The sequence below is a fragment of the Labeo rohita genome, chromosome 5 (genome assembly GCF_022985175.1).
Source record: "Labeo rohita strain BAU-BD-2019 chromosome 5, IGBB_LRoh.1.0, whole genome shotgun sequence".
In the NCBI taxonomy this organism is placed as follows: Eukaryota; Metazoa; Chordata; class Actinopteri; order Cypriniformes; family Cyprinidae; genus Labeo; species Labeo rohita.
This window is the reverse complement of record NC_066873.1, coordinates 23165600-23188520: the sequence shown is the minus strand read 5'-3', so window position 1 is coordinate 23188520 and position 22921 is coordinate 23165600. Positions and strand designations below refer to the sequence as shown.

The following is a 22921-nucleotide window of genomic DNA, read 5'->3' as shown; positions in this document are numbered from 1 at the left end:
AAATATTAAATATTGAATAAAACAGAAACTGTCACAAAAAAAGTTTGTTTACATTTAGTGAGCAACCATACAAGTTACAAATTTTTATGTTGAAGTGTTTTTTACTTTTCACCATGACACAGTCCTCCTTTGAGGTGTAGCCACACCCACCAGTGTCACATTGCATCAACCAAAACTATTTAATCATTTAGAGAAATAGTGTCCCTTTAATTAGGAACCATTGTTATGCTCTAAAAGTGTAAACCCTTTGAGCACAATACAATTTAGCTTAAACAGCTCACTATACTACACCCTATACATCTTATTGTACATATTACAGTAAAATACTGTTCAAACTAACTCAAAATAACTTTGAAAGAACCTTATCAGAACATTCCGAGAATGTTCCCTGTTAGCTAGGATAATGATGAGTAAATGATGACTGTTCACCTTTGGGTTTACTATCTTGGGTTTTGATCAGACCTAAAATGATAAGACCTAATCAGTGATTCTAGATAAGTGCCAGCAGAAACCGTTCTGCTGATTCTTAGCCTTTTCCTAAAGCTTGCATTTAAAAATACAAGTTATTCTATTCAAAATCTTCATGTGTGAGATCTCTTTGTCTTAATTTAGTAAGAGGGAAATACAGCCCTAATATCACAGACTTGCTCTAATGTGTTCCTTTTTTGGCCCTCACCCCCATACTAACAGAATGTAACAGATAATAACCACCCAGCCAGGCAGCGTCTGAGAGCACACGCACACATATAAAAAATATTTCCATGGAATATTTTGACAGTGCTCTGAGGAAGGGAGGATACTGAAAAATATTCAATGTGTGCTCTGCTGCTTCAGTGCAGCCTTTGTGAGTGTGTCAAAGGCTTCGCTCTGTGTGTGGCTACAATTCACAACCTGTCAGTTGTTATTGAGAAGGCCAATAAAGGAGGGAAAGCAAAAGAAAACGGAGAGAAGAGATGAAGAGGTTTGGAGAGGCTGAATAAAAAGTTGTTTGTTTTGCGAAAGCCTATATCCTTTTAGGAAAAGTCAATATAAAAATGGCCTACAAGAGAAACATGTATATCCTTACAATATAAAGCAGTGCTTGAATCTTGTGTTTGGATTTAGCTGAGAACAAATTTCAAAACTACGACTTTAAACTAAGAGTAATCAGTTTCTGCAGACCTTTCTGCAGCACTGAAAACAAAAACTAAAGACAGCTGCTGAGGCCCCAGACCTGCATATAAATCAGAGAACCGGATAATATCCATTACAAGAGAAAGAAGGGGTTGAGATTTTCTACAGTTTGGTGAATTCATACTGTTTTTGTGTTTTCTACTCCATAATTACAAATTTGATTTATATTTATCCTCATATTTAAACTGAACTGTCATCATTTGTGACCTTGACCAATGAGCAAAAAGAAGCTGAGACGTCATGGTTTTGTCAGATTGACACTTAGCGCCATCTCGTGTCCATTCGTGAACAGTACAACATTTATCATTTAACGGATGTTGACTTACAGGTCCTTTTCAAAAAATTAGCATATTGTGATAAAGTTCATTATTTTCTGTAATGTACTGATAAACATTAGACTTTCATATATTTTACATTCATTACACACAACTGAAGTAGTTTCAAGCCTTTTATTGTTTTAATATTGATGATTTTGGCATACAGCTCATGAAAACCCAAAATTCCTATCTCAAAAAATTAGCATATTTCATCCGACCAATAAAAGAAAAGTGTTTTTAATACAAAAAAAGTCAACCTTCAAATAATTATGTTCAGTTATGCACTCAATACTTGGTCAGGAATCCTTTTGCAGAAATGACTGCTTCAATGCGGCGTGGCATGGAGGCAATCAGCCTGTGGCACTGCTGAGGTGTTATGGAGGCCCAGGATGCTTCGATAGCGGCCTTAAGCTTATCCAGAGTGTTGGGTCTTGCGTCTCTCAACTTTCTCTTCACAATATCCCACAGATTCTCTATGGGGTTCAGGTCAGGAGAGTTGGCAGGCCAATTGAGCACAGTAATACCATGGTCAGTAAACCAATTACCAGTGGTTTTGGCACTGTGAGCAGGTGCCAGGTCGTGCTGAAAAATGAAATCTTCATCTCCAGAAAGCTTTTCAGCAGATGGAAGCATGAAGTGCTCCAAAATCTCCTGATAGCTAGCTGCATTGACCGCAGCTGACATGGCACCCCAGACCATCACTGACTGTGGGTACTTGACACTGGACTTCAGGCATTTTGGCATTTCCCTCTCCCCAGTCTTCCTCCAGACTCTGGCACCTTGATTTCCGAATGACATGCAAAATTTGCTTTCATCCGAAAAAAGTACTTTGGACCACTGAGCAACAGTCCAGTGCTGCTTCTCTGTAGCCCAGGTCAGGCGCTTCTGCCGCTGTTTCTGGTTCAAAAGTGGCTTGACCTGGGGAATGCGGCACCTGTAGCCCATTTCCTGCACACGCCTGTACACGGTGGCTCTGGATGTTTCTACTCCAGACTCAGTCCACTGCTTCCGCAGGTCCCCCAAGGTCTGGAATCGGTCCTTCTCCACAATCTTCCTCAGGGTCCGGTCACCTCTTCTCGTTGTGCAGCGTTTTCTGCCACACTTTTTCCTTCCCACAGACTTCCCACTGAGGTGCCTTGATACAGCACTCTGGGAACAGCCTATTCGTTCAGAAATTTCTTTCTGTGTCTTACCCTCTTGCTTGAGGGTGTCAATGATGGCCTTCTCGACAGCAGTCAGGTCGGCAGTCTTACCCATGATTGCGGTTTTGAGTAATGAACCAGGCTGGGAGTTTTTAAAAGCCTCAGGAATCTTTTGCAGGTGTTTAGAGTTAATTAGTTGATTCAGATGATTAGGTTAATAGCTCGTTTAGAGAACCTTTTCATGATATGCTAATTTTTTGAGATAGGAATTTTGGGTTTTCATGAGCTGTATGCCAAAATCATCAATATTAAAACAATAAAAGGCTTGAAACTACTTCAGTTGTGTGTAATGAATGTAAAATATATGAAAGTCTAATGTTTATCAGTACATTACAGAAAATAATGAACTTTATCACAATATGCTAATTTTTTGAAAAGGACCTGTATTTTAACTTCAACAGTGATTCATAATTTTAATTTCTTTCTGAAACATCTTCTCAGAAGATGTATCCTATCGCGTATACAAATGTTGAACCGTGATACTTTTTGCGTTTTGATATTCATAACAATCAGTACAGTATTTAAACTTTCTTTTTTGTGCTCCACAAATAGAAAGTCCTTTTATGAAACGATAAATCATTTTAATCTTTCGATTTTTGTTGGCTGCACTGTGTGCTGTGTCTATATTTGAGCATGAAAAACTTGGCCTTCACACACTCCCGCCTCCTGAACGCCCCTGACCCGCGACCTTCCTCTAAGGTTCTTCCTTCTGCGCAAGCGCAGAACACCCGCTGTGAGCACAGTAGAGCCAAGATGGCGGCGGTGGTGGAGAATGTTGTCAAGCTGTGAGTATTTTTCATCATTATTTGATTACATATGATTTTTCCTTGTTAAACTTTGTTGTGTAACTTTGAGGTTATAACACAGCGTGATGGGCTTTTGTATAATTTGCTTGAAGAGAGTTAAAGACACGTGTTTGACAAGGTTATCCGAGCTCTGGTTGAGTTAGCTGTACTAGCAGCTGCCATGTCCCGCTGGTGTGAAGGCTTCAGTTAGCTTCCGTCTTTCAGCATGATCAGGGAGAAAAGCATATAGGAGGCTTTTGTGTTCCTTTAATGAGTGTGTCTCTGTCAGTAATGTCATAAAGTATCTTGGGAACCATGTTAAGGCGCTCAAATGTTTGTTTCAGCTGTTTTTGTTACTTGGTTATTCTAGTCAGTTAAGTTGTGATGACAGCAGCAGCTATGAGTTTTATTGGATTGCAGTTCTGTCATCACTCAAATTATTCTTAAGCACGTTACATTTACCTGACGCATTTGACGCAGTTTGCTTGAAGGTTATTTCCATTTATAACCAATGAGATAAACATATGATCTAACTTTCCCAGTTCTTTATCTGTGTATCCACATCACACTGTCCTGAAACCAGGAAGTGCTTTTATTTAAATCACTGAATTAGCTGTTCAATAAGTAGCTTTTAGAAGAAGGGCGGTGAAATGGTGAAATGGTGAGTTATTAACCTCAAGCTGTTTCTGACCCAAATTTGAAAGCACTGGTAGGTCCTGGAAATACAGTTCCTCATTTAGTTCTCAGTTTTTTTATTCTGACTGATGAGTTGAGGACATTGTAGCCAAATCCGCAACATTCAAAGAAGAGAACAGAAAAGAGGATATGCACATCAAAACACACCAAGAGTTGTGTTCAGGTCTAGTGAAATTGACTATGACTGGAACTAATTGAATACCAACCAGTAACACACTTTAAAATCTTTTTTAAAATGTGTTTAAATCACCTGTTTTTAACACCTGTCAAGTGAGATGGATTTCTGTTTTTGCCTAGTTCAATATGTGTCTCCTGTGACTGCTTGTGGTATTGTGATATATTTCTAGCATTATTATTACAGTCACCTGTCAAAAAAAGTTCAGTAAAAGCATTGGGATGCTATCTATCAGGCTCTGTTTTTTTTTTTTTTTTTTTTTTTTCAGTAATGTTAATATATTATGTAACAATTATTTAGACAATTACTTAGTGTAAATCCATTAAATTCATTTTAATTTAATTAATTTTAGGTTATGTTTATTTATTTATTTATAGGCGTTCGTTTTTTTTCTATTTTACATTTTAGTATTTTAACCTCATTTTTTAAATTTAGTTGCTGAGGCAACATTTCTCATATTTGTTATACATTTAATATATTTTTTCATCTGTTTATTTTTTTTTTCAATGTTATTTCATTGAATAAAAACAGTTTTTAATAGTTTTAGACCGTTCTAGTGAACTATAACAATTCTGCTAACAGGATGTTTAACCAGTGCTATACTAAGATTAAGGTTTAGGTTTGGGTTAAGGGTTAGTATTTATGTTAGCTTTGGGTGGGCAATCTGTGCTGTGACTGGTTGGTTTACACCAGGTGTTAAGGTCTGCCACAGCTAAAAATACATTGAAACAGCACATGCATATATATTCACAGCATTCATGGCAGTTTACAATTGGTGCATTTATAGTAATTTTACAACATTATGGCTCATCCAATATGGAATTAGTCTTTAAGGATTAGTTCAGTTCTAGAACAAAAATTTACAGATAATTTCCTCACCCCCTTGTCATCCAAGATGTTCATGTCTTTCTTTCTTTAGTTGTAAAGAAATTGTTTTTTAAAGAGAACATTTCAGGATTTCTGTCTATATAGTGAACTGCAGTGGTTCTTGTGAGTTTGAACTTCCAAAATGCAGCTTCAAAGAAGAGTCTTATCTCTTTTTAACCTTAAATACGTCTAGCTCTAACAATCCCAGCCGAGAAGAAGAAGAGTCTTATCTAGCTAAAAAAATTTCTTTAACTGAAAAAAAAAAAAAAAAGAGTACATTATTTGTAAATTTTTGTTCTGGAAGTGAAGTAATCCTTTAATAATTTAGCATTTTTCCAAGTGAATAAATGGTTGTTTGCTATTGTCTGGGAGAGATCAGGGCACATTAGTGTTTATACCATCAATTCAATGTTGTCACATTTCCGATGACCTCTGAATATGCTTTGACCCCATTTACACCTGAATCAGTGCTGCCCATAAAGTGGATCTTAATAGCAGATGTTCATGTGGTCGGAGTGTCTAGTTTGTGGTCAGAGTGTCTGGTTTGTGGAATGTGCTTTCCCATTGAGCAAGAGTCTTTTGAAGCTTCAGCTCTGTGTTTTGGCGTCTTGGAGGCGGACGATCATCCCAGGGCTGTTTTGTTGTCTGGGCTATAAACCCCTCATAGCTCTTGGTTCTAACACACCAAAGCTTTAAGCTTTTGTTTCATCCTCTGTGACATCAACGCCCGTCTGTGCTCTAATCTCACGGGCTTTAGCTAGCCTGTGCTCTCTCCGGGGCTCTTAGCGGTTGCCGGGGTGACGGGCGGCAACGGCACCTGCTAAGTGGCTGGAGTGAGAGAGTTACAATGACTGAGCTGCATGCCTGCAAGACCTCCTGCTGCATACAAACGCACACGGGTGGCTAAGCTGAACAGGGTTGAGCTGGTTTCAGGGCGGCAGTGGCAGGGTGTGTGCTGACACATTATTACTTGTCTCTGACAGAAGATGGCTACTCTAGACTCTGTGTGAGTTTCTAAAAAAAGCAACTCTGGTTGAACTTAGTTTTGATGCAGGCTGTTGCATTCATCGTGGGCCTTGTTTCTCTGTCTGTAGGCTGGGTGAGCAGTATTACAGGGACGCTATGGAGCAGTGTCACAACTATAATGCCCGTCTGTGTGCAGAGAGGAGCGTCAGGATGCCCTTCCTCGATTCTCAGACAGGTGTCGCCCAGAGCAACTGCTACTTCTGGATGGAGAAACGGCACAGAGGACCAGGTGGGACACACTCACTCACAGCGGTCTGTTTACAGAACGGCAGTTGTTTTTTTTTTTTTTTAGCGTTGGCAGTAGAGCTGCGTGATTAATCGTTAAAAGATCGCCATCTCAATTCAAACACCTACATGATCTTATTTCTAAATGACAGCAATTTGTCTGTGTCTATTAAACCTTTGGCAAAGTCATATCGAAAGCATTAAAATCTGTGTTTGCACTGCTGCTGACACAGAGAGAGCAGTTATCATGTTAAGGTATGAAAGCTTCAGTCTTTTCAACCACACAGTGTTTTATCTGTCTTACAGTCATTCTTGAATCACAGAAATGCTAGGATAAAAGTTTATAGTTCACATATAAACACTGATGTCTATGGTAGCAATCAAAATAGATAAAGTCTTTTAAAAGTAATTATTGTTTCAAATTGGTGCTTCACATAACAGTTGTTGATTGCAATGTTGATTACATTGTTTCGCCACTAGGCGGCGACAAGTGACTGTTAAAAATGTATTTATTGATTCACTCATTCAAGAGATACCTTCAAAAACACTGGTTCTTTCAGTAAAGGAACAAGTGAAGTATTAATGAGTGAGTCATTGAAATATTCATTCAAACTTTTTTTAACATAATTCATTCAAATTATTTAAATATTTTAATAAACTGCAGCAGTTAACATTTTGTCAGTCTCTTTTTCTCACAGTAAATGTTATTTTGATTACTTAACAAAAAAAATCATGATTCTCAGTTCATCCATAATGGTGCAGTTCTAGTTGGCAGTATACCAAAATTGGTTAATTATTAAATAAATAAAATTCTATATTTTTTGTATAATTATAGCAATAACATATATGTGATACAATATGTGACACTGGACCACAAAACCAGTCATAAGGGTCCATTTTTTGAATTTATGATTTACATGGCATTTGAAAGCTGAATAAATAAGCTTTCTATTAATGTATAGTTTGTTAGGATAGGACAATATTTGGCTGAGATGCAACTATTTGAAAATCTGGAATCTGAGGGTGCAAAAAAATTAAAATACTAAGAAAATAGCCTTTAAAGTTGTCCAAATAAAGTTATTGGCAATACATATTACTAATCAAAAATGAATTTTTGATATAGAATTGTCTTAGGAAATTTACAAAATATCTTTGTGGAACATGATCTTTACTTAATATCCTAATGATTTTTGGCATAATCATCCCAAAGTTAGACAGGTTTTAATCTTAAGACTGGTTTTGTGGTCCAGGGTCACATTTATACTATTTTAATATGGATATATCTTAAAATTAAATACAATATTTAATGTAAACCGTGCATATATAATTATGTAACAATATAATTACTAATATCAGTATAATTAATGTCTCTTCTTTCTATCTATCTGCTTATATTATGCACGCACACACACATTTGTTTTTGAGAATTGTAGGGACTTTCCATGGACTTCTATAGTTTTTATACTGACCAAGCGATATTGTCTATCCACTAACCCAACCCTAACCCTAAACCTACCCCTTACAGAAAACATGTTTGCATTGTTACATTTTCAGATAAACATCATTTGCTATTTTTAATAATTTTTTTACATACACAATGTAAAAAATTTCAGGTTTTATATTTGGTCCCACACACACACACACATAGTATATATATATATATATATATATATATATATATATATATATATGTATATATGTATATATGTATATGTAGTATAGTATAGTATAGTATAATATAATATAACATATACACATGACTTTTTACTGTCATTATTATCATTGACTATGCCAGTATTAAAAAAATACACTGCCTAGTGTGCTTTATTTTTATTTTTAAATTTAAATTCTATTTTTACTTTTTTTTTTTTTTTTTTTTTTTTTATGTGTTTAATGCCATCCCTCATTTTAACGAAAGACATGATGGCTTACTGTATGTGTCTTTTTCTTATCTTTCTCCCCAAAGGTGTTGCTCCAGGTCAGTTGTACACATATCCAGCACGACGCTGGAGAAAGAAAAGGAGAGTTAGCCCTCCAGAGGACCCTCGTCTAGCCTTTCCATCTCTAAAGACCGGTACACAGCCACTCACTTCCTCTGTCTAATAAAAGTAGAGATATGTTGTTGTTTGCTGTTTTTATGTAATTCTCTGTTTGTAGGCCATGTGTTTAGGTGTTTGTTTCATTTTCATGTTAAATTAAGCTTTATATTAAATTGTATGTTTTGATGACATTTCTATCCATCTCTGTGCAGTTGCCTATGGATGTGAATGTGCGTGTGTATGTTTCAGAGCTGGATCTGGGGCTTAAGAAGGATGTTTTCTCCAGTGATGGCAGCAGTTTAGAGGCACTTCTGAAGGGAGAGCCACTGGAAAAAAGATCCGGATTGGAGCTCCGCACAGCAGAGGAGGAGCCCAGCTCTACAGAGTTCTCTACTGGGGGACTAAACCCCAGCGGGAGGGTCCGTAAGGTACTGTGAAAACAGCCTAAGATTTTAATTGGAGGTGTCACTGTTTTTTATTGAAATGACCTTGCTTAGTTATTCACCCTTTTTTTTGTTTGTAGAGAATTTTGGAGCCAGATGATTTCCTAGATGATCTGGACGATGAAGATTATGAAGAAGATACTCCAAAGAGACGGGGAAAAGGCAAGGGAAAGGTGAAGTCTTGATGTTATAAACTTGCGTGCATGTACATAGTATTAGCACATTTCTAGTCTGAGTAAGCAAAACACCCCTCAAAGGTTACATTTATGATAATAACGGTTTCACAGGGTCGTGGTGTCAGCAGTGCTAGGAAGAAGTTGGAAGCAGCAGCTGCTTTGGAGGATCGAGACAGACCGTACGCCTGTGACAGTGAGTCATATACAGCATTCAAGGAAACCACATGACTCAGCCCGCTGACCTCTCAGTGATCTCATCTGGAGAGGACTTCTCTATGCTAAAAAAAAAGGCTGAGCTGTACTGTAACACATCCAATCACAATCAAAGATCTGTGTCACCCCTTCTCAGCATAGCTGTCACGATGAGCTTCACCACATGAAAGCTTGCTAAAAAGTACCAAAGATTATCATCGTCCAGGTTGTCAATCATCTGACACAGTGAACTTGAGAATAATTTCTCATTCTCAGTCAGCTCTTTTATGTCTGCTCATGAAGGCCATAAGCATAAAAAAACAAAAAAATTGGATTTTTGTTAAAAACTACTTTTAAAATAAGCATACCCCTTTTACTGTATGCTGTGTATTGTATGACAATCCCACATATAGCCTGATTAAACCAGTAAGTTTAATTTCTAAACCAGAGGTCAGTTTTTACTTGATGTCCGTTTGGTTTTAGGTTTCATGATGTTCTTTCATAGTATCTGGATCTCTATTCTCTGCATTTGTGTCTTTGCCCTTAAGTGTGTCATGATACTGTGATGCAGATGTTCTTTATGAGTTTATTTCTCCTGATTTCCTGATTCTTGTTGTCAGTCTGTGAGTCTTTCTGTCTTTCTTTCTCTCCTTTTTCCTTTCTCTTTTTCTCTCTTTCAGACACTTTCAAACAAAAGCATATTTCAAAATCTTCCGAAAGAGGTATATTGCTCTCTTTCTCTCTCTCTCTCCGTCTAGTTCTCCTTTCCTCATTCTCTTTTTTTTTTTTGTTGTTTTTTCTTCTTTCCCCACCCGCTCATGTCTTGGTTCCCCTCTTTCTCTTTATTTCGTGTGCATTGCAAACATGATTTGTGCCTGACAAGATTGCACTGAACTTTTATTTGAAACTAAGGGTTATTGATGGCTGCATTTAACACTTTTTTTTTTTTTTTTTGTGCGCAAGGAAAACTGCCTGAACAGCGTTAAGTGTGACAGCAGCTTCCCAGGAAGATATTTTTTCCACAGAATTCATTTATTTTTTCCCCCTAAACAAGCTGTACTGCCTCTACGGCCATGTGAAATGTTTAGACACGTTCAAGCGGGTTGTTTGTGACAGCATGACTTATTACTTCCCAGACTGAGGTGCTCTCATCTTGAACTGAAAAGCACTTTGTACTTACAAGCTCTCTGTTTCTAACAGTTTACTTGCATGCTTCTTATGATTCAGTATCAGCAGAGACCTGTCGATATAATATTACACTACTGATTACAGTACTGTTGGGTTCAGAAAGATTTTTAGAGAAATATTTTATGCTCACTAAGACTGCATTTATTTGATCAAAAACACAGTAAAGCAGTAACATTATTGCAGGTAATTTAAAATAACAGTTGTGTATTTTAATGTTTTTTAAAATGTGATGTATTCTTAAAATGAAAAGCTGAATTTTCAGCATCTATTACTGTAGTTTTCAGTCTCACATGATCCTTCAGAAATCATTCTAGTGTGCTGATTTGGTGCTCAAAGAAACATTTATTTTTTATCAGTGCAGTATTTATTTTAAATAGAAACTTTTGTAGTAATGTAAAAACCTTTACTGTCAAATTTGATTAATTTAATGCATCCTTGCTGAATAAAAGTAATAATTTCATTCAAAAACAATCTTACTGAACTCAAATTTTAACAGTAGTGTGCAGTGGCATGCGAAAGTTTGGGAAACCCCTTGCAGAATCTGTGAAAATGTGAATAATTTTAACGAAATAAGAAAGATCATACAAAATGCATGTTATTTTTTTTATTTGGTACTGTCCTGAGTAAGATATTTTACATAAAAGATGTTTACATATAGTCCACAAGACAAAAAAATAGCTGAAATTATTAAAATAACCCCCTTTCAAAAGTTTGGGAACCCTTGGTTCTTAATACTATGTGTGGTTACCTGGATGATCTGCGACCGGGCACTGTTCTTCAAAAAAAATCCTCCAGGTCCTGCCGATTCGTCAGTTTTCCAGCATCTTATGCATATTTGATCCCTTTCCAGCAGTGACTGTATGATTTTGAGATCCATCTTTTCACACTGAGGACAACTGAGGGACTCAAACACGACTATTAAAAAAGGTTCAAACATTCACTGATGCTCCAGAAAGAAACATGATGCATCAACAGCCAGGGGATGAAAACTTTTGAACAGGATGAAGATGTCCAAATTTTCCTTATTTTGTTGAAATATAATTTAGTACTACCCTGTTCCGGAAGCAACAGAAGATACTTGTGTGTTTCCCGGAAGACAAATTAAGTACAATTTACCTTGATCTTCGAATTCAAAATGTTTTCACCCCCTGGCTCTTAATGCATCGTGCTTCCTTCTGAAGCATCAGTGAATGTTTGGGCCTTTTTTAATAGTTGTGTTTGAGTCCCTCAATTGTCCTCAGTGTAAAAAATGGATCTCAAAATCATACAGTCACTGCTGGAAATGATTCAAATATGCAAAAGATGCTGGAAAATGTAAGAATCTGCAGGACCTGGAGGATTTTATGAAGAACAGTGCTCAGTTCAGAACAAATAAGGGGCTCATGAACAACCATCATTTAAAAAAAAAAAAAAAAAAAAAAAAAAAGTTGTAGATCATCCAGGTAACCCCACAGTATTAAGGGTTCCCAAACTTTTGAAGAGGGTATTTTAATAATTTCAGCTATTTTGTTTTTGTCTTTTGGACTATATTGGACTAATATCTTACTCAGGACAGTACTAAATAAAAAATAACATGCTTTTTGTATCATCTCTTATTTTGTTAAAATTATTCACATATTCCGCAAAGGGGTTCCCAAACTTTCGAATGCCACTGTGTATGCATGTCTCAATAATGAGTCTTAATACAACAATATTGCAATTTGTTTAGTATGTAGTTAATCAGCTGTGATGCATCACAATCTTTATTAGGCTTCGGTGCTTTGTGCAATTATATTTTTGGCATACAATTGATTCTACTCTACTTTTCTCCTCACACATTTTCTCTGATTGGTGGTCATTTGTGAAAAAACTTTAATCTTAGAAAAATTACAATACTTTAAAATATACCCCCTGAAGTTAATACCTAGAAATAGTCAGAAATGTAAATTGTTACTCTTTATCTCCATCTATTATTCACCTCTCTTTGTGCTTCATTACCTGCTCTTTGTTGTCTCTCTGTATTTCTCTCGTTCCCCAGTTTTTATGTTGCTGCTTGTAATACTCATCCTTCTCACCTCCAGTTTGCTCCCTGTTTTTCTCATCCCATTTCTGAATAGAGTGAAATAGTGCCTCTGCTTTTAAGATGCCAAAGGACTCATCACTTCCATTCCCTGAATGTGTGGTGTTTACGGGGTAGTTTTAAAGGGATAGTTTGCTCAAAAGTGAAAGTTGTCATCATGTACTCACCATCATGTTGTTCTGTCCAAATACCTATCTAGTGGCTAGTGTTAAAAACTCTATGCTCTTGTTCATAGAGTGAAATTTGCTAGCTGTGGTTGGTCACCATTTGCTTTCACTGCACTTGGTTCTATGCAAGATAATAACTAAATCCATTTTGGAACGACATGGCTGAGTAAATGACAGGTAGTTCAACTATTGCTTTTGTTTAACTGGAGCTTATCAGTAAGCATATTAACATTTGCCATCCTGTTGAAGAATGAGTATTAATGAGCATCAGGAGAGCCGGGAATGGTGAAATGACCTCTCATGCATGAGAGAGCTTTTAGTGTGAAGCATTAGCACCCCATGTGCTAAAGTACAGATGATGTTTCAGTGCTTAATGACAACTGCAGGTGCTTATAACCCATCACTGTGCTCTGTGTGTGTGTGTGTAGTCTGTGGCAAGCGCTATAAGAACAGGCCTGGTCTCAGTTATCATTACGCCCATTCTCACTTGGCTGAGGAGGAGGGGGAGGAGAAGGAAGAGATGGACATTCGCGAACCAACTCCACCCCAACCTGACGAACCAAAGAGTAAGCAATTAATCTCAGACTCTGGTAGCCAGCTGAACAGTGGCCGTTTAACTGTCACTTTGAGTGGCATGAAATGTTTTACACTATGTATGCCAATAAAACTTAAAATATATTTCTTATAAACTAACTGGCTGGCACAGTGTCGTACACTTTTGACAGTGCGGCTTTATTTCAAAAGCATGTGAAGTGCTTTGCCTGCCTTCTAAGGTAGCACCCTAAATGAAACCTCGTAAGGGAGCAGTTTGGAATGCTCTACATAGACAGACCTTAAAATGCCATCTACATGACGGTTAGGTTTTAAACAAATGTTTCAGCCTCCGAGGCAGTGTTGGATTGTGTCATTTTCATTGACTGAGTAAGTGATGATTGGTATTCTCTGTTCTCTTTCGGTCAGCTCCTAAGAAGGGTCCGGACGGTCTGGCTCTGCCGAACAACTACTGTGATTTTTGTTTGGGAGATTCCAACCTGAACCAGAAAACCGGCCAATCAGAAGAGCTGGTGTCCTGCTCAGACTGTGGCCGTTCTGGTAAAACAACCACACACACAAGCACACTTTCACCTGCTTGCATTCTTTTCTCAACAAATTATCATTGATCTTTTCTCTGTTTTTAGGTCACCCTTCATGTCTGCAGTTCACTCCAGTGATGATGGCTGCTGTGAAAACCTATCGCTGGCAGTGCATTGAATGCAAGTGCTGCAACATGTGTGGAACATCAGAAAACGATGTGAGCTTGTTACCATTATTTAGTAGGGGTGTAATGATACATGTATCTCGGTTCGGTGCACGAGGCTTTACAACGAATACAAGCAATTCTCCCTCACTCCAGAAGGGGGCGCCCGCAATAATGCAACTCTGTTTGATAACCGCTGGCAGAAGAACAGCCAATACCAGGAGTTGTGCACTTGAAAACAAAGCCCACTAGACAGTGCCCATGTGCTGATTCTGAACGCATCTCTCACTGACAAAGGAGTACTTTAAAGGCTTGCGCACTCATAGAGCTTTGTGCTCTTGTATCCTACCTCTCTCATTAGGCACAAATCCAAATATTTCTTAATATTATCATATTTGCGATGCATCCAAATCCTAAACTATTATTTATTATGTAAATTATAGACTTTGTACTTCAGTTGCATTCTAACGGTGACACAGCGAGGGGGGCGCGCTGATGTTTGGTTTCTCTGTGTTTTATTTTGATAAAGTACCAACTGCGCTGTCAAATTAGCATATATATATATATATGCATGTATGTATGTACTGCAGGTTTTATAACCTATATATGACATTAATTTGATATTTAGTATATTATGTAGGTGGAATTTTTTTTTTTTACCTTTTTTTTTTTTTTTGTTTAAAATAAATGAAAAGAAACCTAGCATAGTAGTTTTTTTGTTGTTGTTGTTTTTTTGTATCAAATCGTATCGAACTGTGACCCTTGAACCGAGGTGCGTACCGAACCGTGACATCTGTGTACCGTTACACCCCTACTGTTTTGTCATAAAAACATATCAACTGTGTTTTACCTAACCTCCTCAGGGAAAATAAGTTCTGTGTAGAAATTGTTAAACCCCCCTAGCCCCCCCCCCAGTTCATTTTGCGTCCCTATTTGTATTCCCTGTGAATGAGTTTCTTACTCTGCAGGACCAGCTCTTGTTTTGTGACGACTGTGACCGAGGTTACCACATGTACTGCCTCTCGCCCCCTATGTCTGAACCTCCTGAAGGTAAAAGCAACATGCAAAAACACACTTTTTTAAGATAACTTTATTTGTCAAAAATGCATTAATTTGATCAAAAGTGACAGTAAAGACATTAGAATGTTACAAAAGATTTCTGCTTCTGTTCATCTGTTCTGGTTTCAGGTTCCCTTTATCCCTTTAAATTAGGCAGCTCAGCTGTTTTTAACAGTGATAATAATAAAAAATGTTTCTTAACCACCAAGTCAGCGTTTCTGAAAGATCATATGACATTGAAGACTGGAGTAATGACTGCTGAAAATTCAGCTTTGCCATCACAGGAATAAATTTTGCACATTAGCCTATGCTTATCGAAAAACATAGAGCTAACTTAATGCTGCAATACACTGTGACTGTTGCCCAGATGTTTGCCCTAATTTACAGTCTGGACAAGTTGATGCTAGTTTCCTGAAAGTCAGAGCCAGATTTGAGTTGACAGATTTCATAGAAATCAGTCTTTCCTTAGACATGTTTGATATTTTGAGCTGATTTAGACCACATTGGGCCTCATTTATCAATCGAATGTAAAAACGAGTGCAAATCCGTGCCACAAATCAACTTATGACAGAGTTCACATGTGCTTCATGAAACATTCGTATGCGCCCGTCCTGTCGTATGAATGATCATACGTTGATAAATGTGGCAGCTAAAAACAATCATCATTTAAATATCATACCTCTAAAAAGACCCCAAATTAGAAGCCTTGCTCCTAGAGTTTATGACACGGAGAAATGAAACCCGGCCAAAAAGAGGAAGTAAAATCATGAAAGAGAAATTGATCTTACTCTAAAAACACCCTTTAACATTGTATTTGCAAACAATAGCATTCATTTATACAGTATGTATATTAAATACCAATAAATATAACGAAACATTTATAAACATTATAGCCTTATTTAGCTCTACTTAATCCACAACAAACTTTAAATTGAACGGTATTACAGAAAAAGAATGAAAAATGGATCGCTATAAAATTTTATATTAAACTATAAAGTAAAACACAAATTTGGCTATTGAATACAGAATAAAAACGTCGAGCTAAAATGAATGAATAAGCAAAGCGAGTAAAGTAAAGTAAAATAAGTAAAGTAAAACTAAACGGCATTGGGCTTACAAGCCTCTCTCATCGACATCCAAATATTTCCATCTTTTGCCATGTAACATATGGTTGCTGAACTATTATCCGTGATGTTGTTGAAATGCAAAATAAAAAAATTTAGACACTAAAAAAAAAAGAGTTGTTTATGATGTAAACAAGTCTTTGTACTTCACTTGTGTTCCAATATCCACATCAATCATCATTCACATGCGCAAAAATGTTATCTAATCTTTATTTGGTTGACTGCATTTTAGTTTGATTAATGGCTGAAACGTCAAGTTAACAACGCTGAAATTTGTGTGTGCGCACGTGAAAAAACAAAGTGGCCTATACTTGTCGCAGAGTTTTTTTGTTCTTTTGTTGATCTGTTAATTATTTAAGAGAAATATATTTAGTGTAGGCTAGCCCTATTTATTTTATTATGAAATATATTATATATTATTTTATTATGAAATATATTATTTTTATAATTTCTGTTTTTCTCCGTTCACCGAAGTGCAGCAGGTGGGTGATGCGACTGTGTGAATCCTCATGGTCTGTTCAGGCTAACTCAAAAACTTGCATACACGAGCTCAGACCTGACGTGAGATTTGATCATAGCCACCGCTCATGTTCATATTGATAAGTTCCAAGTTTTGCGTAGAAATGACCGCACACCTAATTTTCTGTCGTACGTTTGTTTCATAAATGAGGCCCATTGTCAAGTATCTCCTAGCAAATAAACATGTGTTTCTGTAAGTTTGTTGTGTTCGAAATGACTTGTTGAAATGAAAGTTTGGTAATGTGTGATCCTCAGTCATTTAGTGTTTGATTCCCAGTATTTCCTGCCTAGTGTATTCCAACCTTAACATGATGCTAAATTATACGCATTTGTTTTGATAAAGAAGTCCATTTAGTTCAAAGAACAATATGAATGAAAGGTTTTTTTGTTTTTTTTTCCCCCTTCTCTTATATCATATACACTACCAGTCAAAAGTAAAGTAAGAATTAAGTAAGATTTTTATTTTTTTTATTATTTTTTTAAAAGAAGTCTTCTGCTTACCAAGCCTGCATTTATTTGATCCAAAGTACGGCAAAAATAGTACAATTCTGAAATATTTGTACTTCTTAAAATAACTCTTTTCTATTTGAATATCATTTAAAATGTAGTTAATTATTATGATTTCAAAGCTGAAATTTTAAGTATCATTACTCCAGTCACATGATCATTCAGAAATCATTCTAATATTCTGATTTGCTGCTCAAAAACCATTTATTATTATCATGTTGAAAACAGCTAAGCAGATTTTTTTTTTTTTTTTCACACTTTTGAATAGAAAGTTCAAAAGAACAGCATTTATCTGAAATAGAAATCTTTTGTAGCATTATACATGTCTTTATCATCATTTTAGATCAATTTAAAGCATCATTGCTAAATAAAAGTAATAATTTCTATATTATTTTATTCTTTACAGGAAGTTGGAGTTGTCATCTGTGTTTGGCCCTCCTGAAAGAGAAAGCCTCCATATACCAGAATCAGAATGCACCGCCCTCATGATGGCCTTTTTGGAAAGACAGACCCTCTTTCTCATAGTTCCCACCCAAGATTTGTTTGTTCAGTTTAAGCAAACGAAACGGGTCGAACAGAAGTAGTAGTGGAACAGACTACCATGTCCAGGCCCGCAGACACAAATGGAGGGAGAGAAAGAAAGAGGAAGTGAGGAAAAATTGTGCCCTCCTTCTCTCAGTTCTCCTTCACATCTCAGCAGGTTTGATCTCAGTATGACTGTTACACAGTTCCAAGTTTCAAACTACCCCTGCTCTTTGTTTTCAACTATTAGCCCCCCACAACTAACACAATACCTCCATAGCAAATGTCAAACCCGGTCAGAAACACTCTTGACCCTTACAGCAGTACATACTTGGAGGAAGTCGCTATGAGAATATTATGACTCTGTTTTTGAGTTCCTTGCTCATATTAGACCTGATATTTCCACCTGTTTCTGTAGACACTGTTTAACGGAAAACAAATAATTAACCGCAGCTTATATCAGCCAAAATAAATATTGCATATTCAGCCATATCCAAAATACTCTGTACTGACACTGTGCTTATCACGGAGAGGAATAGTTGAAACCAATCAGCATGCCAATGCTTGTTCATAATAAGCGAAATAGAAGAGAAACAATAATGTGTTTTTGTATATTTATAAATTTGTATAGCATATAAAGGTGTGTTGTATTTAAGATCTTAAACAATAGAAATGGTTCATTGTTATGACGGGAGTTGCTTGGGGATTTTTTTTCGTAATGATAGCGTTTGCATATGCCACTGAAGCACAGAGTCTAGCGGTCAGTGTGTGAGCTCTTTACTAACTAATGGGTTAATGGTGCAGGTGAAGGTAGTGATTTTAAATTATATTTTTATATTGTTATTAATTTTTGCATTTTAGGCATCCTTTAAGATGTTCAGAAGCTTAGTGAGAGATGGTTAAGATGAGGAATAGAATTGAAAGAGAGGACTGAAAAAAGAAGAAGTCCACTTCAAAACCATGTCCAGAAACTATAATAAATGTTGGCAATTAATTGAGACAGAACCATGTATTGCAGACTACACTGAGATCAGTTTGTGGATATTCATAGTTGCATAGATTCTAATGGTAAATCCCTTTCAAGGTAAATCTGAAGATTTCTCTAGTGTAAGGAAGTCGGTGCACAAAAACTTCAATGCCATAATCTGTGTTTACTGTGCTGACATTTCATTGACTGCAGCTATACATATGACATAAATGTTTTACTCATGTATTCATTTATTAAATTAAAATTAAATTGCCAATTGCCAGCTTGTGTAGGATATTGAGCAAAAGTGCACTCAAAACTGTGTTAAATAACAGCGTTTCAGTTTTTCTGAAGAAAATAAATCTGTATTACCCAGAAACCACCATTAAGGAACAGAGATGTCAGAATGACTGTGAGCATCACATGCTAGGTTAGCCAGTAAATTCATTTTAGTATGGCTTAACCGAGAGGCTGCTTTTAGTCCTTTAATTCGAGGCTTGTATTGGCATGTTTAAGGCATCAGATATGTGCCATTTAACTTTAATTTTTAAGAAACTGGAAAAATTGTCATCCCTTAAGAGGGTTCACACCAAAATTAAATTCTGTTATCATTTACTCTCAAATCCGTGTAACTTTTTTTTTCTGTGGAGCATAAATGAAAATGAGAAATGCCTTGTTTTGGTCACCACTGACTTTGTATGGATGAAAAAAACTTCTTCAGAATATCTTCTTTAGCATTCTCCAGATGTAAGTAAGTCATACAGGTTTTAAATGGCATGAGGTTGAGTAAATAGTGACAGAATTGTCATTTATTTGCCTGAGCTGAGCTTTAATTAGGGATTGTATTATGGTAGTGAAGACGGAGAGCTTTGCAAGCAAGGTTGTTCAGGTGACCCAGTGCTAAACTCAATACAACACAGATGTGAAGTATGGTATTTGCTGAATTTGCCAGAGCTTAGTTTGACTTCCTAGAGCAAGCTGAGACAGATATACAGCCTGCTTTAAATGTTCCCCTATTTTCCTGTCTTCTATTGCCATTTACCTTTACAATCCAGCCAAAACTTCCTTTGTTTAAAGAATAAATCTAGAGCACCGCATGCAGTTGGCTCTTTCAGCCCTGTTCTTTGTAAATGTATACTGAATGAAGAAATGAATTGACCTGAGATGAGTTCTGTGTGCTCTGTAAGTCTTCAGATTCAAAATAACTGCAGACCTCCATAAAGGTTTAGGCTTATATCTGATACTGATACATTATTGCTCATTGCATTCATAACATGTACAGGATCTTATCATTGTTTTATTTTTCATTCTCAAGTTTAGTTACTGCATGTTTACCTTACATGGTCATTTATACATAACACATAACATTTAGCTTACACTGTACTCTGTACTCACAGTACCAGCATAGTAAAGGATTATGAGAAATTTGATAACTTAGCTTTATGGTATCAGCCAACTAACTTTTATTAAAATAATTAGAAAATATTACAGTTTACTTTTCCTGAATTGTTCTAAAAACTACGCAGTTTGTCTAGAGAAAAAGTGGCCATTTGTTTTTTGTTTTTTTTTGGTTTTTTTAAAGATTGTGTTTGTTAGGTTGGTTTTGGGGGATCCATTTGTTATTTTGGTGTATTGTACACATTTTCCCAAGAAAAATAAAACTCACAGACCATATGTTGTGTTGTGGTGGTGTTCACTTCTTGTGTACTGTGTACTTTTTCTGTGCGTTTTCGTTCAACAGTCCAAAAGAAGTCCAAAAAAAGCACATCCATCCATTATAAACAGAGCCTCACACAGCTCTGGGGGATGAATAAAGGCCTCCTGTAGCGAATTGATGCATTTTTGTAAGAAAAACATCCATGTTTAAAACCTTACAAACAGTTTTCTCTAGCTTATGATAACTTTTGTATGCAGAAGCCGTTTTGGGCGGATGACGTAGGATGTCTGCATAGCGCATGCGCAATTGAGAATATGGTAGTTTCGCGAGAACGTTTGTTTACAGGAGCAAAGGAAGCAAAGTTACCTTACTTTAGCAAAGGAAAACCAGGCCTCTCTTGGCTTATATCGAAATCCTATGACATTTTTCTTTACAAATCCTCCGTTAGTACTTCTAATTTTCGTGACCGGTCTTCTGCGCTTCCACGTTCAGCACTTCTCACCGGCACGTGCTCTACGCTAACGTCCTACGTCATCCGATTGGAACAGCTTATAACATTCCTAATATGGATATATTTATTACAAAAAATGCATTGCTACAGGAGTTCTTTATTCACCCCCTGGAGCCATGTGAGGCACTTTTTATTATGGATGGATGCGCTTTATTAGACTTCTTTTCGACTGTTATACAAAAACACCCACCCGCTGCCATTATAATACTTGGAAGAGCCAGGACTTTTTTTTTTAATATAACTTTGATTGTGTCTGAAAGAAGAAAGTCGTATACATGTAGGATGCCTTAAGGGTGAGTAAATAATGGGCTAATTTTCTTTTCTGGGTGAACTAACCCTTTAAGAAATATCTTGTTTTTTGATTTTATCTTATTTTAAAGGGTTAGTTCAATTCCAGAACAAAAATTTACAGACAATGTACTCACCCTGTTGTCATTCATGATGTTTATGTCTTTCTTCAGTTGTAAAGAAATTGTTTTTTGAGGAAAACATTTCAGGATTTCTCTCCATATAGTGGAATTCTATGATGCCTGTGAGTTTGAATTTCCAAAATGCAGTTTAAATGCAGCTTCAAAAGGGCTCTAACCAATCATAGCCAAGGAATAAGGGTCTTATCTAGCGAAACCATTTTCTTAAAAAAATAAAATAAAAATGTATATACTTTTTAACCTCAAATGCTCCTCTTGTGTAGCTCTGTGTGAATTCTGTGCATTCCAATTCAATACAGTTAGGGTGTGTTGAAAAAGTCCCATCTCATTTTCTCCTCCAACTTTAAAATTGTCATCACTGCAAAAATCACTACATGAACATGCAAAGAAGGTCAAACGGCCTTTACAAAAAAAAAAAGAAAAAAAAGGTAAAACTGCAATGTAGGACAATTGTGAAGTTGCAGAGGAAAATGAGATGGGAGTTTTTCAACATACCTTAACTGTCTTGAACAGGACTGCACAGAGTATGCATGGCTAAGATGGACAAGATGAGCATTTGAGGTTAAAAAGTATATACCTTTTTATTTTTTCAGAAAATGGGCAATCATTTTGCTAGATAAGACCCTTATTCCTCAGCTGGGATTGTTTAGAGCCCTTTGAAGCTGCATTGAACTGCATTTTGGAAGTTCAAACAGGCACCATAGAAGTCTACTCTATAGAGATAACCGTTACAATCACCGTGTATTTCTGCTAATTACAAAATCGATAGTCCTTGTAATTTTGAAAGTACTATTTAATAAGCATTTCAAAATGGCATCAGAAGAATTTTTCAATATTATTGCCAAGTAGCTGCTAAATATTTTTCTTTGTTCATTTGGTCTATACATAAGGCAGTTTCAAATAACATACAGTTGATTTGTACTTTTTTACTCTGAACAAAGTACCTTTCCAACTTTTGATGTAGCCAAAGACATATAAACCACAATGTTAAATAAATTCATAGTGTCAGACAAGATTCAGAATCAAGCAGTTTTGCACCGTGGCAGTGTAGTGTATAAAAGCAGAGGCATGCACAATAAAGTCCTACAAATAAGAATTAAAAGTCATATTCAGAGTTAAGAAAAGTGTCTGCTAATTGACCCTTCACAGGGTTTGATTGACAGGCGATCTGACCAGTCATAATGCCAAATCTGCCTTTTTTGTCCTACAAGCAACCAGACAGGAGAGTAGATTAACATCAGTGGACTTGAACTTGCAAATGACGTCTTCCACAGTTGAAACACGATGCTTTCTGATGTTCATTCATGTTTATTTCATGCTATAACTAGTAATAAACTAGGAGATGATTGGTTCACGTGTCGCTATCACAATCTGTTGTGACACATTAAAAAGCCACAAAATGGTATTGATAGTTTGAATTTCTTAAAAAATGACAAAATTTGAAAGCCTGGACTTCGTTTTGTTTCGTTTCTGTCATCTGTCGGCACGTTGTCAGCTTCCTCTTTGCCCTGCGATGTATTTTTCACTGCGTGAGACGATGTGTGGCATGAGAGTGCTATGGCTTGTCGAAAATAGCAACAGTAATGAAGTGGAGTGGGACTTGGCGAGGGGTCAGTTGAAGCACTGTATCTGGATCATTGAGCAATTAAAAGCACCCATG

General features: G+C 36.5%; 1 protein-coding gene across 4 annotated transcripts; it reads left to right on the top strand.

The window, feature by feature from the left end:
* The first annotated feature begins 3331 nt into the window (after positions 1–3331).
* On the top strand, positions 3332–20339 carry dpf2 (double PHD fingers 2). 4 transcript variants are annotated; one of them, XM_051109184.1, is made up of 12 exons: positions 3332–3477; positions 6310–6470; positions 8433–8540; positions 8755–8933; positions 9029–9121; positions 9236–9317; positions 9997–10038; positions 13159–13296; positions 13691–13822; positions 13909–14021; positions 14942–15017; positions 17583–20339. In XM_051109184.1, the coding sequence occupies exons 1-12, from the start codon at positions 3446–3448 to the stop codon at positions 17663–17665; spliced, it is 1239 nt and encodes a 412-aa protein (XP_050965141.1). In that variant the 5' UTR covers positions 3332–3445; the 3' UTR covers positions 17666–20339. The 4 variants fall into 4 exon arrangements, with proteins under 4 accessions (XP_050965141.1, XP_050965140.1, XP_050965142.1 ...); XM_051109183.1 differs by having other exon boundaries at positions 14936–15017; XM_051109186.1 differs by lacking the exon at positions 3332–3477 and adding an exon at positions 6080–6221 and having other exon boundaries at positions 14936–15017.
* Positions 20340–22921: the final 2582 nt, after the last annotated feature.

What these genes read in the sequence shown, in the direction of transcription:
- dpf2 (XM_051109183.1), top strand. Translation starts at nt 3,446, where the DNA reads ATGGCGGCGGTGGTGGAGAATGTTGTCAAGCT. An exon ending in GTGGAGAATGTTGTCAAGCT is followed by an intron (nt 3,478 to 6,309) that starts GTGAGTATTTTT and finishes CTCTGTCTGTAG; the next exon opens with GCTGGGTGAGCAGTATTACA. An exon ending in TATGTCTGAACCTCCTGAAG is followed by an intron (nt 15,018 to 17,582) that starts GTAAAAGCAACA and finishes TATTCTTTACAG; the next exon opens with GAAGTTGGAGTTGTCATCTG.